The 14,000-nt window shown below is 43.0% G+C and overlaps 1 protein-coding gene across 1 annotated transcript in view; it reads left to right on the forward strand.

The window, feature by feature from the left end:
• The window catches only part of eml2 (EMAP like 2), a 28,733-nt gene extending 15,508 nt beyond the window's left edge, over positions 1-13,225 (forward strand). The window contains exons 5-22 of the mRNA XM_062386016.1: positions 1,074-1,102; positions 1,610-1,739; positions 2,848-2,997; positions 6,118-6,187; positions 6,330-6,440; positions 6,556-6,651; positions 6,788-6,922; positions 7,024-7,123; positions 7,205-7,359; positions 7,475-7,600; positions 7,700-7,831; positions 7,928-7,995; positions 8,926-9,014; positions 9,110-9,207; positions 9,321-9,408; positions 9,823-9,918; positions 10,428-10,558; positions 11,624-13,225. Of these exons, the coding sequence (XP_062242000.1) occupies positions 1,074-1,102; positions 1,610-1,739; positions 2,848-2,997; positions 6,118-6,187; positions 6,330-6,440; positions 6,556-6,651; positions 6,788-6,922; positions 7,024-7,123; positions 7,205-7,359; positions 7,475-7,600; positions 7,700-7,831; positions 7,928-7,995; positions 8,926-9,014; positions 9,110-9,207; positions 9,321-9,408; positions 9,823-9,918; positions 10,428-10,558; positions 11,624-11,749 (1,930 nt within the window). The 3' untranslated portion in view covers positions 11,750-13,225. The remainder of the gene's footprint in view (positions 1-1,073; positions 1,103-1,609; positions 1,740-2,847; positions 2,998-6,117; positions 6,188-6,329; positions 6,441-6,555; positions 6,652-6,787; positions 6,923-7,023; positions 7,124-7,204; positions 7,360-7,474; positions 7,601-7,699; positions 7,832-7,927; positions 7,996-8,925; positions 9,015-9,109; positions 9,208-9,320; positions 9,409-9,822; positions 9,919-10,427; positions 10,559-11,623) is intronic.
• The last annotated feature ends 775 nt before the right edge of the window (positions 13,226-14,000 follow it).

Consider the following 14,000-nt stretch of genomic DNA (forward strand, 5'->3'; position numbering starts at 1 on the left):
GTTTTGTGATGATGTGCGAGAAGCAGGATTTTATTCAGTTCTCTCTGTTTACCCACTGCCCCCCGAGCAGGAAGTTTAACGGCTGCTTTTTCTTTTTTCTGTCTTTTCCTCTTTTCTTCAACGCTTCTCTCGTTCAGTGAGATAAATGATCTGGAACTTGTTCTGTCAGGATTTTAAATCTGGGCTGGAACGATGTCGTGCTGCTTTTAACACCAAACGTCTCTTTACATGAGACACACACAGAAGAGTCCGTCCAGTTCTAAAAACTTCAGAGCACATGTGAAGTCACTTTTACTCTGAGTCACTTCTCACCGTCTTGAAAGAAACACTCCTTGATGATTTCTCAGCTCCAGATCTACTCTCAATATTACTTTGGAGTTTATCGGCAGGTTATTAACTTTACAAGATGATCAGCAACTTTCAAGGTCGACAAAAATATGGTCAGAAAAACACATTCCCCAAAATATTTCTATAAAATAAGAGACAATCTAATACTGCTATTGGTTATGTCTCATGATATGATGTCATATTATCAGTGACATCATAAAAAAGTTATAAAATGATGTCATGCATAGATAAAAAAAGCATTTTTCCAACTATCTCTGCAACCAATAGAACGACAGATGATCTAAAGCTGAGATGGATCAAAAATCAACATTTAAAGTCTTTCTACAAACGCGTTTATTTCAGTGATGAAAAGTTAACATTGTGTAATTGGTTTAAATACAACGCTTTACATTTTTTATTTGCAAACTTCTAATTGTTGGATGAAGTAATTTTCACAGCAGTTACAGATCTGAAGAGTTTTTCTTCCTCACTGGAGTTGGGACCTGTTCTCTCTCTTCTCTCCATGAACATCTCAGCTACTGTGAAAGCGAGTGAGGACGAGTCCAGATAGATGAAGAGAGAATGAATAATTCACAGTCTCATAGGAGGATCTGATGGGAGCTTTAATAAACACTGTAATGTTCTGTGTGAACTGATGATGATGAAACTGATATTGACTGAGCTGATCTGCAGATCAAACTTCACAGGAGACGTTTCATTAATTTCTCCTTCTTCTTCTTTTTCAGCAAATCAAAAGAATGCGCCTTGAACTCAGGTGAGAAGCTGAAGCTTTATATCTGTGTGTCTGATTTAATTAGATGTAATGAGCTTTAAAGAGGAAGATGATGTGTGATAGGTAATTAGGCTGAAGGAGCCTCGACGTTCCCTTGAAGGATTTTTATTTCTGTCCTTTCGAGCCATTCACTCTCGTGAGAAACATCAAACCTCCTGGAGAAGTCGTCCCTCGGTCTTTAAGGGAAGAACTGATTCTGAAGCAGCTTATTAAAACAGCAGCAGTGACCAGTGGACAGAGGGAGGAACTAGGGAGCATGTGTTTGTTTCTCAAGCATCAGTATCGATTTAAAGGTTCCTGAAGAACTGGATTTGCTGACTCATGTTAGATCATTACAGCTAATAACTTTAACTAATGAATGAACTGTAGATATCATCAATCTATAATGTCTTCAAGTTCAGACGTGCATCTTGCGTCTCCTCCTTTTTGTTCCTCTCTTCCTTTCCTCACTCGTTCCCTCTCCTCTCTCCTCTCTCCTCGTCCCGTCAGAGGACGGATACGTGAGGATGTTCCTGAGAGGACGTCCCGTCACCATGCACCTCCCCGACCAGCAGAGGGAGAGCTACAGCCTCGACCACAAGGTGGCGCTGCCGGACCGCAAGCTGAAGCTGCAGTGGGTGTATCCTTCACACTGAGTGGATGTAAAGTGGAGAAGTGAATGAGGCGTACTAGGAAGGACAAAAATAAATAAGAAATACATACAGAAATAACTGTACCATATATACATATATTATATTTATGTATTAAATGATTGATTTCTGTATTTATTTATATGCTTTTGTCATCTGTATAAGAGAAAGGGTCAATCATTTGCTAATGGCTTAAAGCTCCACTGGTTAAAAGTGGATATTTTACTTTATTATCATTCAATTTATAGTTTAGAGCAGGGCTCTTCAACGTTTTTCAGGCCAAGGCCCCCAAACTGGTGGAGAGATGGAGCAGGGACCCCTATATTTATTGTTTAAAATTGTGTTTTATATTAAACTGGGCCTAGTTCCATATATAAACATAGCTCCCCTGTTATTGTGCATTCAATACTAAGCTATTCAAATATAACACAGGCTCATATATTCATGTTTTTAATTTAAACATGTGCACGGTACAGGGTGACCATGCCACTGCCATTTATAAACATACATCTTGCATACAACACTGAGCTATTACAATAATTCACAGATTCATGTTTTTCTTTAAACATGTAGAAGAGACAGTGAATCCTCAAGCCATCTGTGGAGGGCACACATACTCCAACATTAGTGAGATGTCGGACCCTGATGGGTAAAACACAACTTATGTCTCAATATCTTATCTCTCAATTTAAATCAGCCTCTCAATATGTTGGATGCATGTTAATGTGAATTTAAAGAGATTTAATTTTGTGGTTTGAAAAAAAATTGGTTTGAAAATAAATCCAAAAATATAAAAAATCAGCCAAACATTTTGCGACCCCCTGCAGTACCTCCGCGGACCCCCTAGGGGTCGCGGACCTCCTGTTGAAGACCTCTGATATAGAGCATAATCTGCGTCATAGAATCTTTCCTTTATCTTTCCTTATAACTCTGCTTTTTGAAATGTGTTCTCGAAGATGCAGCTTTTTATTTGTTGTTCATCCAGAAATGTCTAAAGTAGAATAACGTGCAGTAAGAAGCTGGAACTGAACTCCTGAGAACATTCTGGGTTCTCAGCTCTCCAGCTCGCTCCGGTTCGATTCCCTAACTTTAGCCCAGGTACGGATACCGTGGTCGTGACTGCCGCTCCAACCTCTACCTGCTGCCCACGGGAGAGATCGTGTACTTCAACGCCTCCGTGGTGGTTCTGTACAACACGGAGGAGCAGCAGCAGAGACACTACCTGGGCCACAACGACGACGTCAAATGGTGAGAAGACACCGATATTCATCAATACACAGAATTAGATTTATTATATCTGATTTGTTATTTCTCCTGTCGGTCGTCCACGTGTGTTATTCAGTCCAAACCAGCGATGGGAGGAAGTGAGTGAGTTAGTGAGAAAACACTAAAGATTCATAAACAATAAATAAATAGTACAAATTAAATTCTTTCATATTTTTCTCGTAAGAAGAGAAGCATAAAAAACTGATTTTTGATTTGCATTCGCAGATAACACAAGAAACATAAACACAGACGTACCATGAGTCGCCTGATGACATCACTGTTTATTAGTTTTATCTAAAAGATGGAATTATCATATGTTATGGGAATTTTGGTTTTATTGATCGTACTGGGGATAACGTTGTCGTACAAATTCAATATTCCTCGTACATCAGCCGAGGTTCGGCTCCTCTCATGACGCTTGTTCTCGTGTCAGTGACGTCTTCCTGCAGCTGACTGGGTTAAACATTACTGGGAGTTGTGGTTTACTTGACGAGCGCCAGTGGACTTCCTGAAGTGGAGCCACTGGGACGTAAACAAACCCAATCCCCCCAGGGCATGCTGGGAAAAGACGCTGGTCTCTGCAGGGAAACAAATGTGGTCTCCTCTCCCACGCCGTTGGTTCGAGTCCAGCTCCAGAATCATAAAACTGTGGTTTCACTTAAATGAACTTCATTCAGTCAGAATTACATGAAAGATATTCACAGAATTTGACAAATTCAAGTGTCGATGAGCTTTTAAAAACATGTTTTGGGCTTTAAATTGAGTTCCTTATACTATCTTGTCTATATAAATCTTGGTCCTGGTTTCTTCACTGTTCTTAACTCTGAATCAGCTCCTCCAGGATTTGACTCCTTCCTCCATAAAGAAAATGTAAATACAACTAGGGCTACGTTGTAGCACTTGCGGGCCCGAGCACCCGCACGTTGAAGCCTGTTGCGGTCGGTGGAGAGAGCGATCGATGACCAAGCGCACATCATCGATCGAGCATGCACTTCTCCACGTTGCATGCGTTTTGCGCTCTGCGGCAGTAGGTTTGCCAGTAGGTGGCGCCATCACTATTATTACGCACAGACATATATATCTGTTCATTTAGGCGCTCTGATGTAGCGTGAGCAATTTTGTGTCAATTGGACAATGTTTCCGCAACTTAATTTTCACACTGATCAATAGGTGGCGCTATGATCCTGAACTAATATTCATATATGGAGCTGTTCTATTCAGGATTGTGATCATAGGTCAGTAGTTTGGAGCCGGTTGGATAATGCAGAGTGGATTAACAAAGTACTTCCTGTTTCCTGGTGAATCAGTAGGTGGCGCTATGACACTGAGGAAATATTGACACATAGAGCTGTTCAGGCTTGTACTCTTATCATGTGACAGAAGTTTGGTAGTGATAGGACAATGCACAGTGTAATTATGAAAACATCGTGTCCTTTGGCGAAGGATGATCCTTCGCCAAACATCAATGTTTACACGGTTTGAGGAAATGTCACAATTCTGACCTTGATTCAATGACTTGACTGAGTTCATTTGAGCTGTATATCTTAAAGCAGCCAGGAGCAGTTCATCAAAGTATAAAACATGTCACTTCATGTTGCCACCAGGGGGCGCTGTAATTTCAAGTCATAATTTCTGTGTAGATGTCATCAGGATGGCACCCTTGTCTTACATGTCTAGTTTGGACTCGATTGGACAATGTATGTCCGAGATACAGAACCTCGTGTTTTGATGGCGTTTAATCAAACTCAAGACGCCACGCCACGGTCACACGGTGTGACGAAAGGTCAATCTCTTAATCACTTTTTATCTCCATCTTGTTGTGATGGCACTGATCTTAATTTGAAGTTAATCTGATGAAAGCCCTGGGACAAGTGCATCAAGTAAAAATGTGGAATATGGAAAAAAAATGGCCACTTAATCCAAAATGGCGGCCTCCCTGTTTGGTCAAGCATACCTATCCAAGATATTTTTTTGTTTGTTATGAAACGACACATGTCCCGATAGATTTGTATAAATGTCGGCCATCGTAGTGCCGGGGTTGCCCTATAGGGGGCGCTGGTCAGTTTTTTTGCCACGCCCATTTCTTAAAACCATATGAATATCTTCAGGGGGGGGCTGTTGTTACACACATGTAGTTTGAGAGAGATAGAATCATGAACACTGAAGTTACAGCAATTTCGTGTTTCACGGCGAGTTGATGAACTTTAATGCCACGCCATTCATATGGCGTTTGACGAAAAGTCACGGTAATCTTATGTCTTCATTGTCAATGTCTTGGGACCCATGTGATACAGTTTGACATGGTTGAGGTCAGTGGATGAGGAGAAATTCATCCAATGGTAAGACAAGCAAAAAACAAGACATTTCCTGTTGCCACCAGGGGGCGCTGCGGTTTTAAGTCATCATTTATGCATAGATGTCATCAGGCGGGGACTATTGTCTTACATGTCTAGTTTGGACTTGATTGGAACATGTATGTCCGAGATACAGATGCCCGTGTTTTGATGGCGTGTAACCAATTTTTAACGCCATGCCACGGTCACACGGTGTGATAAAAAAAAAATCCCTCAATCATTTTTTATCTCCATCTTGTTGTGATGACACTCATCTGAATTTGAAGTTGATCTGATGAAAGCCCTGGGACAAGTACGTAAAAGTAAAAATGTGGAATATTGCCAAAATGGCCACTAAAAGCAAAATGGCGGACTTCTGTTGCGTTTTTCATAATGCTCCATGAGACTTTTTTTCATGACTGGTCACGATACACCTATATCCAGATTTTGATGAAAATCCGTTATGTGGAAACCTAGGGGCTGGTTCCAGGGGGCGCTGTAGAGCCATTTTGCCACGCCCAATTCCAATTACTCCAGAATACTAAAATATCCGCAGACCTTGAATTTCCTGCAAAGTTTCATAACTTTTTGAGCATGTCTAGACCCTGAAAAAGCCCCCCAAAGGGAAATAATAATAATAATAATAATAATAATAATAATAATAATAATAAAAATCCTTACAGATTCAATAGGGCCTCTCACCATTCGGTGCTCGGGCCCTAAATATAAGGCAGATGAGATAATATTTCGATTTCTTTCCTCTCATCAGCCTGAGTGTCCATCCTGACATGGTGACCATCGCCACGGGGCAAATGGCCGGAACCTCTAAAGATGGAAAGGTTTCTCCTCCTTCTACATCCAGACATAGTTCGGCTCTTAAACATTAAGATGAAGGAATAAACACATTTTGCATTTGAACAAAGTTTTTAAAATGTTTTTAGTTTCTTGTGATGGATTGTCAGTGTGTTTTCATTGACTCAGCTGCTGGCTCCTCACGTTCGCGTTTGGGATTCTGTGAGTCTCAACACGCTGCACGTCCTCGGGATGGGCGTGTTCGACCGAGCCGTCACTTGTGTCACGTTCTCCAAGTCGGTGAGCAGCTTCACGTCCTGTCGAGTTTAGTGAGCGACCGACTGGTGGTTCACATTCGTCTGTTTTAATAAATTCCATCTAAGATCCGACTCTGACTCCTTGTTCGTCTTTTCAGAACGGCGGCGCCTTCCTCTGCGCCGTGGACGACGCCAACGATCACGTCCTGTCCGTCTGGAACTGGCAGAAGGAGAAACAACTGGCTGATGTGAAGGTATCTGACCCTTGACCTTTGACCTTTTTCTCATTCATACATCTGTCGTGATGGATTCCACTTAATGAATAACCAGAATGAATACGAATGTTTGTAAACTCTGCGTTTTATCTCGTCCTGTGTTCCGTCCCTGCAGTGCTCCAACGACTCTGTGCTGGGCGCCGTGTTCCATCCCACGGACGCCAACCTGATCGTCACCTGTGGAAAGTCTCACATCAACTTCTGGACCATGGAGGGAAACACTCTGAGCAAGAGACAGGGCCTGTTCGAGGTACGAAGAACAGGTCAAACACAACCGACAACCTCAAAGCAATCTTCTAATCGGATTAAAGGAACTGAGCCTCATGTCCTCTCTCTCTCTTTCCCTTCCAGAAACATGAGAAACCAAAGTACGTGTTGTGCGTGGCGTTCGCTCAGAACGGAGACGCCATCACTGGAGACTCCAGTGGGAACATCTACATCTGGGCCAAAGGTAAAAAAAAACCTGAATAACTCCTCCTCAGCCAAACCTTTGAATCTCCAGCGGTGTTCACGTCCTGTTTGTGATTGACAGGTGGTCACCGCATCAGCCAGGTGGTGTCGGGGGCCCACGAGGGCGGGATCTTCTCCCTGTGTGTCCTGAAGGACGGCACCATGGTGTCCGGAGGAGGCAAGGACCGCAAGGTGGCGCTGTGGGACCACGAGTACAGGAAGCAGTCGGAGATGGAGGTGATGGAGCTGGACTGTGGATGAAAGAGAGAGAATAAGGAAAGAGAAGTCTTTAAACGTGTGTGTTGTGTGTGTGTTTGTGTTTGTGTGTGTGTGTGTGTGTGTGTGTGTCCAGGTCGGCGAGGCCTTTGGTCCCGTTCGAGCTCTGACTGAGGGAAAACCAGGAGAGCTTTTTGTTGGAACCACAAAGAACGCCATCATCAGAGCGGCGTTCCCCGACACACTGACCCCGATTGTACAGGTACACACACGTTTCAAAGACCTTCCTCCACACACACTCTTTACAGATGTAGTTTCTCCACCTTCCCTCCTGAACTGACGGAGGCGTGATGTGTTCCAGGGTCACACCGACGAGCTGTGGGGTCTGGATGTTCATCCGACCATGGAGCAGTTCGCCACCTGCTCCCAGGACAAGCAGGTTCACCTCTGGGACACCAACTCCCATCAGCCCCTCTGGAGCAAGACCATCGAGGTGAGGAGGAGGGGGAGAACATCAGGATGTTGAGAGAGGGATTCTGTTTTTAACAGTTAGATCATTATGATTGATTCATGTCTTCCTCCGCTGCAGGATCCAGGCCGGTCGGCAGGTTTCCATCCCAGCGGAGCCGTTCTGGCCGTCGGGACCATGACTGGAAGGTCGGCATCGAACGCTTCACACAACATCCACAACCCGTGGAACAACCATTACACAAGATGACAACTGATCGATCTCTTACAACAATAATCATGAGAAGCTGTAGAGCTCAGTTGATTTTACAGGCACTTAAAAAGTAAACTAATTCATAATGAAATAATGTCTTTGTTTAAAGATAAGGTAAATTATATAAACTATAGCACTGTGTAATATACTATTTAAGAAGTAATACTCTAACTGTACTATAATACTGTACCATATTTATACACTTTTCCTAATTAATTTCTTGGTTAAAAACTGTCAGAGCATAAATGGCTGATTTACAGTTTTTCACAAATGCTACTTTAGATTTGTGCACAAAAATTGAGTCAATCATTGATTTATGTAATTAGATCTTTTTTGTTTGTGTTGGGTTAACGTATAATTTTATTTAACATTGTATTGTGACTATTTTAGATTTTAAAAAGTCAAATCAAAAGGTCAAAAGGTAAATGACATGTGAATAAAGGTCCTAGGACGTGTTCGAAGGTTTTTCTGCATAGTTCTGGTCAGATAAACAAATAAATACAATAAAATTAACAATATAATGGAAATATAGTAGTCATAATAAAGATCAGTCAGTTAGTCAGTGAGCAGCAATAAAACAGATCCAAATAAATAAAATAGCTCAAAATAGATTGTAATGCACATAAAATATAGTAAAAACAAAGTAAATGATACACAGTAAAGTACTAAATAGAATTAGCCTGTAAACAAGACATTAAATCAAGAGATGACTATGATCAAGAGACAGGTTTGCAAAGCTGCAGTAGTTTTATGCATTTAAAGACAAAGTGCTGAGGTCGGCAGGAATGTGACAGATGAGTTATTGTTTGGAGACTTGAACCTGTGATGAGGCCACTGAGCCGGACTGTGGCCCGTGTGTGTTGCAGGTGGTTGGTGCTGGACACCGACACCCGGGATCTGGTGTCAATGCACACGGACGGCAACGAGATCATTTCCAACATCAGGTATTCACCAGGTAAAAACATCAGCTGTTCACGACCCGGCACACCTTCAGGACTCCGATGTCACTCCAGCTGTCAGCTGATCTCTCTGTTCTCCTTGTTCCCTCAGACGGGAACTTCCTGGCCGTGGCTTCACACGACAACTTTGTTTACATCTACGCCGTGACGGAGAACGGACGGAAGTACAGCCGCGTGGGGAAATGCACCGTGCGTTCACCTTCCTGAAATAAACACCTGGTTTCCTTGTTTGTTTACTAGACAACAAACTGCCTGAGAGTTTCATGTTCTCTGACGTGCTCGGTGTTTTCCTCGGTCCTCAGGGTCACTCCAGCTTCGTCACCCACGTGGACTGGTCCCAGGACAGCCAGTACCTCGTCACCAACTCAGGAGACTACGAGATCCTCTTCTGTACGTCACTCGCCCTCTAGAGCAACACCTGTGTAACTCACTGGGCAACAGCGCCCCCTGCAGCCACAAGTCTGAGTCATAAAGGGAAACTCACAACTGAGGCGTGATATTACCCATGATCCTCTGCTTCCTGACCCAGGAGAGCTGCAGCTTTAACAAATCCACCAAACTCTGTTCAGAATTCATCACATTTCAAAGTTTCCTGCTGAGTATTGGAGATTAACTCTGGTTTTTTTAACTTCTGAGTCTTTTTAACTGATCTCAGTTCAGCTTCACTCTTCAACTTGCTGCAGCTGGTTCTGACAGATGAAGCTGTGACTTAAAAAGCTGAATCCTGTTTCTTTAACACGATAAATTCATGTTTAAAACACGGATTGTTGTTGAATAAAGTGTTTTTTGGTTTGTACTTCTCAGGGGAGGCCTCCAGTGGTAAACATGTGACCAGCATGGACACGGTGCGTAACCTGGACTGGGCCACTTCCACCTGCACTCTGGCCTTTACCACCTTTGGTAGGTGGATGAAACTCCCTCGCCCTCCTTCACCTCCTCTCTCAGCCGCTCACTGACCTCCTTCACCTCCTCTCTCAGCCGCTCACTGACCTCCTTCACCTCCTCTATCAGCCGCTCACTGACCTCCTTCACCTCCTCTCTCAGCCGCTCACTGACCTCCTTCACCTCCTCTCTCAGCCGCTCACTGACCTCCTTCACCTCCTCTCTCAGCCGCTCACTGACCTCCTTCACCTCCTCTCTCAGCCGCTCACTGACCTCCTTCACCTCCTCTCTCAGCCGCTCACTGACCTCCTTCACCTCCTCTATCAGCCGCTCACAGACCTCCTTCACCTCCTCTCTCAGCCGCTCACTGACCTCCTTCACCTCCTCTCTCAGCCGCTCACTGACCTCCTTCACCTCCTCTCTCAGCCGCTCACTGACCTCCTTCACCTCCTCTATCAGCCGCTCACTGACCTCCTTCACCTCCTCTCTCAGCCGCTCACTGACCTCCCTCTCTCTGCGTCTCTCAGGAGTCTGGCCCGACGGCGCGGACGGCACCGACCTCAACGCCGTGTGCCGGTCACATGACGGATCCCTGCTGGCCTCTGCCGACGACTTCGGCAAAGTGCACTTGTTCTCCTTCCCCTGCTCTCAACCAAGGGTCAGTTCACCTCCTGAGCCAAGCCCCCGCTGCTCCCCTCCACTTGTTAACAAACTCAGTGAAACACAATGAAAGCTCAGCAGACATAACCGAATACTCAACCACAGATTCACCAGCAGATAATCCACCTCAATACTTCCAGGTGTTTTCCTGCCCACAACCACATGGAGACTTTGGCTTCTTCTCAGCAAGGTGTCATTTTGAGCCTCAGCCTTTTTAAAGTGGAGCAGTAAACGTAACTGTCTGTGCAGAGGAGCTGGAGGCCGTTAGCACAGACACTGTAAATACTTCCAACGTGTGTTTATAGTTAGAAACACTGCTCTTTAAAGTTTTACACACATTTAGTGGCTGAAACCAAAAAGTCACGTTTGGACTTCATGAAAATCTGATTGACACAAAAGGTTTGATGTCAACCAACCAGTTCCGTACAAATATAAAGACGAAAGCTCAATTCACTGCTAAATATTTAAATGTGCAAGTGAAGAATTCAATCCATGAGTCCGATATCTGGTTCTCTCACAACCACAGAGCTGGCACCAGATGACTCCTGAAGAAACAGGCTTTAGATAAACTTAGAGAATTTATTACCAGGGTGGACGTGGCTCCTTAAAAAGTCTGAGAATGTGTTGATTTCAATTTAGCAGATAAATAGCCTAAGACATAATAAACTCTTAAAAATAAAGTCTTAAATTCAGATTAGATGGCTCCTAACCTCTTAGGCCCGTCACTATGAAAATGTCTCTACTCTTAAGTTTATATTAAGAAATTGATTAGTTAGTTTATGAAGATGGAGGAATGCAAGTTTAACGATAAGTAGCTTGTTAATAAACCCTCAAAGTTCTCATGAAGCAATCTTTGCTGTTCAAAGTCTTTCAAACTGGGGACAATGGGAATCAAGGCGCTGGAGTCTAAGTGTATTTTCAGATTTGTCTGCGTTTCCATTACAAGTTTGGTCTTAAATTAAAAAGTGTTGAATTGAACTTGTCGCTGCTGAACATCTGATCCTGTTGTAGTCATCGTCTCCACCATTAAAACCATTTCTCTTCTTCCTCTGCACGGTTCCAGGCTCCGAGCCACGAGTACGGTGGCCACAGCAGTCACGTGACCAACGTTGCCTTCCTGCATGACGACAGTCACCTGATCTCCACGGGGGGGAAAGACACCAGCATCCTGCAGTGGGTGGTCGCCTAGACCACGACGAGTGGCAGTCCACCTCTCGAATCCAGCATCTTCACCTCTACACTGTTTTACCCTCCTGCCACCAGGGGGCAGCACTTCCTCTGTGCCTACCGGAATGTACACACCCGCATCTTAACTTAGAAACACCAGACGAGATCATCGTTGTAATAAATGGAATATTATTTAGTGTCCAGCTTGTTTGTAATAGAATGTAGAGAAGACAGGCAGGAAGTGACGAAGCAGGAAGTGGCCTGTGACTTTAGCGTTAGTGCTAACTGTGCCTACAGCGTGTTTATCTTAATCCACCTGTTTTACATGACAAGCGTGTTTTAGCTCCTTTATTATAAATCACGTGCACTTTACAGTTAGTTTTTTGCTACACACGCATGTTTAGGGTTGTATTTATATGTATGGGTTTGATATCAGAGTTTAATTTGTTCTTTTTTTTATCAAGCAGCGAAAATCTATTTGCAAACTCTTGAAAGTTAATTTAGTTCGATGATTTAAAGCAGATTTCAAATCAGTCTGCACGAGAAAAAGCATGCAACAGTTCTGAAATCAGTGCATGGGAACAATGCCTTATTGAAAACCAAGGAATGAAAAATACACCTAATTATGTATTAAATATTGTTTAAAGATGCTGCACTGTTATGTAAACTGTACTTGTGTTGATATAAAGGGGTTAAAACACGCGTCCCTTTAAAAAAAAGTCTCTCCGGGGAGTTGTTGATTCATGTGAAAGTGAAAAGCTTGAAATAAAATAAATAAATGTGAAATTATGACGAATTAAAACAGAATGTGGCCTCGTCGAGGTTTCATGAACTTCTGGCTTCAAGTCCGAGTGACGCGTGTTCCCAGGAACCAACAAACTCCTCCAGCTGCAAAGGAAGATTGTATTCAAACCCCTGAAATAGGTCGAATCCCCCTTTTCAACATCGTTACTCTGACCCTGTTTCCATCCCTCTGCCTGACTAACATCATAATCATAATAATAATAATGAGTATTACTGATGTCCTCCTAGAGATTGTAAATGGTGCAAAGTGCTGGCTCCTCCCCCCCCCACCCCCCCAAACTGCTGTGTTTCTGATTGTACTACTACTGTAACTGTTCCGAGAGGCCACTAGATGGCACTAAGAGAATGAGCATGATCCTGTAGACGCTGTTCAAGTTACAAAGGTCTCTAGAGTTGATATAAATATATTATGCAGTATATCCAAGTGGCTGTGTTATTTTAATATTGAACTGTAACGATGATGGATGTTATTAATAATCTTGTGGCACTTTTAGCGACAGAGGGCGACTGTGCTGAGTGAAGCTTGAGCTGTGCTTTGCCTTCTTCTGTTTGGTTTCTAAAGTTTTGACCCGAGTGGGAGCTCTTCTCCTCACGATGAATTGGCTACGAATATATAAGATATTAAATAAACATGGTACTAATCTTTCTTTTGTCTTTTTATGTGATAATGTGTTCAATAAATGATTCGCTTAAAGTGGCTCTAAATCATCACTGCGATAACAAGCCTCCACCAACCAGAAAAGATTCTCTCTGGATAGTACATTAAGACAAAGTGCTCTCAAGACAAAAGGGGTTTGGGGGTCACTGTGACCTTGACCTTTGACCTATGAACTTAAACTACCAACTTGTTCTTTGAGTCCAAGTCAAAGTTTTTTACTGAGTGTGAAGAAATACCCAAAGTGATCCTGAGACGTTGCACTGAAAAGACCGAAAACATGTTTTTGAAGGTGACAGGACCTTGACCTTTGACCTTTGATCATAATAAGTTTGACCTTGAGTCCAAGGCGACACAAAGTCTTTACAGAAGTGAAAACATTCCACTTTGAGTCACTGGTGCGTAATAAAAAAAGAGTTAGGTGTTGAACAGGAGGCGATGTGATGAGAGCTTTATGATCCACTGACGGTAAACGTGTGTGTGGGGGGGGGGGTTCGATTCCCAGATCACCCACAGCCTCACCTGGAGTTAATAGTGAACCAGATTCAGTTAAATTCAACTTTATTGTCATTGCACAGAGTCAAAGTACTGAGACAACGAAATGCAGTTTAGCGTCTAACCAGAAGTGCAACAAACAGTAAAAGTGCAGAGTATGTGCATATGTAAAGTGGAATATGTAAATAAATAAGATACGTACAGTAAGATATAGATATGGATATGAACAGTAGTGATACAAGAGTAGCAGCAATAGAAGTAGGTAGTGTAGATATGATAAATATATATAAAGTGCAGGTGTAAGTATAAGTTGTGGTAG

This window comes from Platichthys flesus, chromosome 4, assembly GCF_949316205.1.
Source record: "Platichthys flesus chromosome 4, fPlaFle2.1, whole genome shotgun sequence".
Taxonomy (NCBI): domain Eukaryota; kingdom Metazoa; phylum Chordata; class Actinopteri; order Pleuronectiformes; family Pleuronectidae; genus Platichthys; species Platichthys flesus.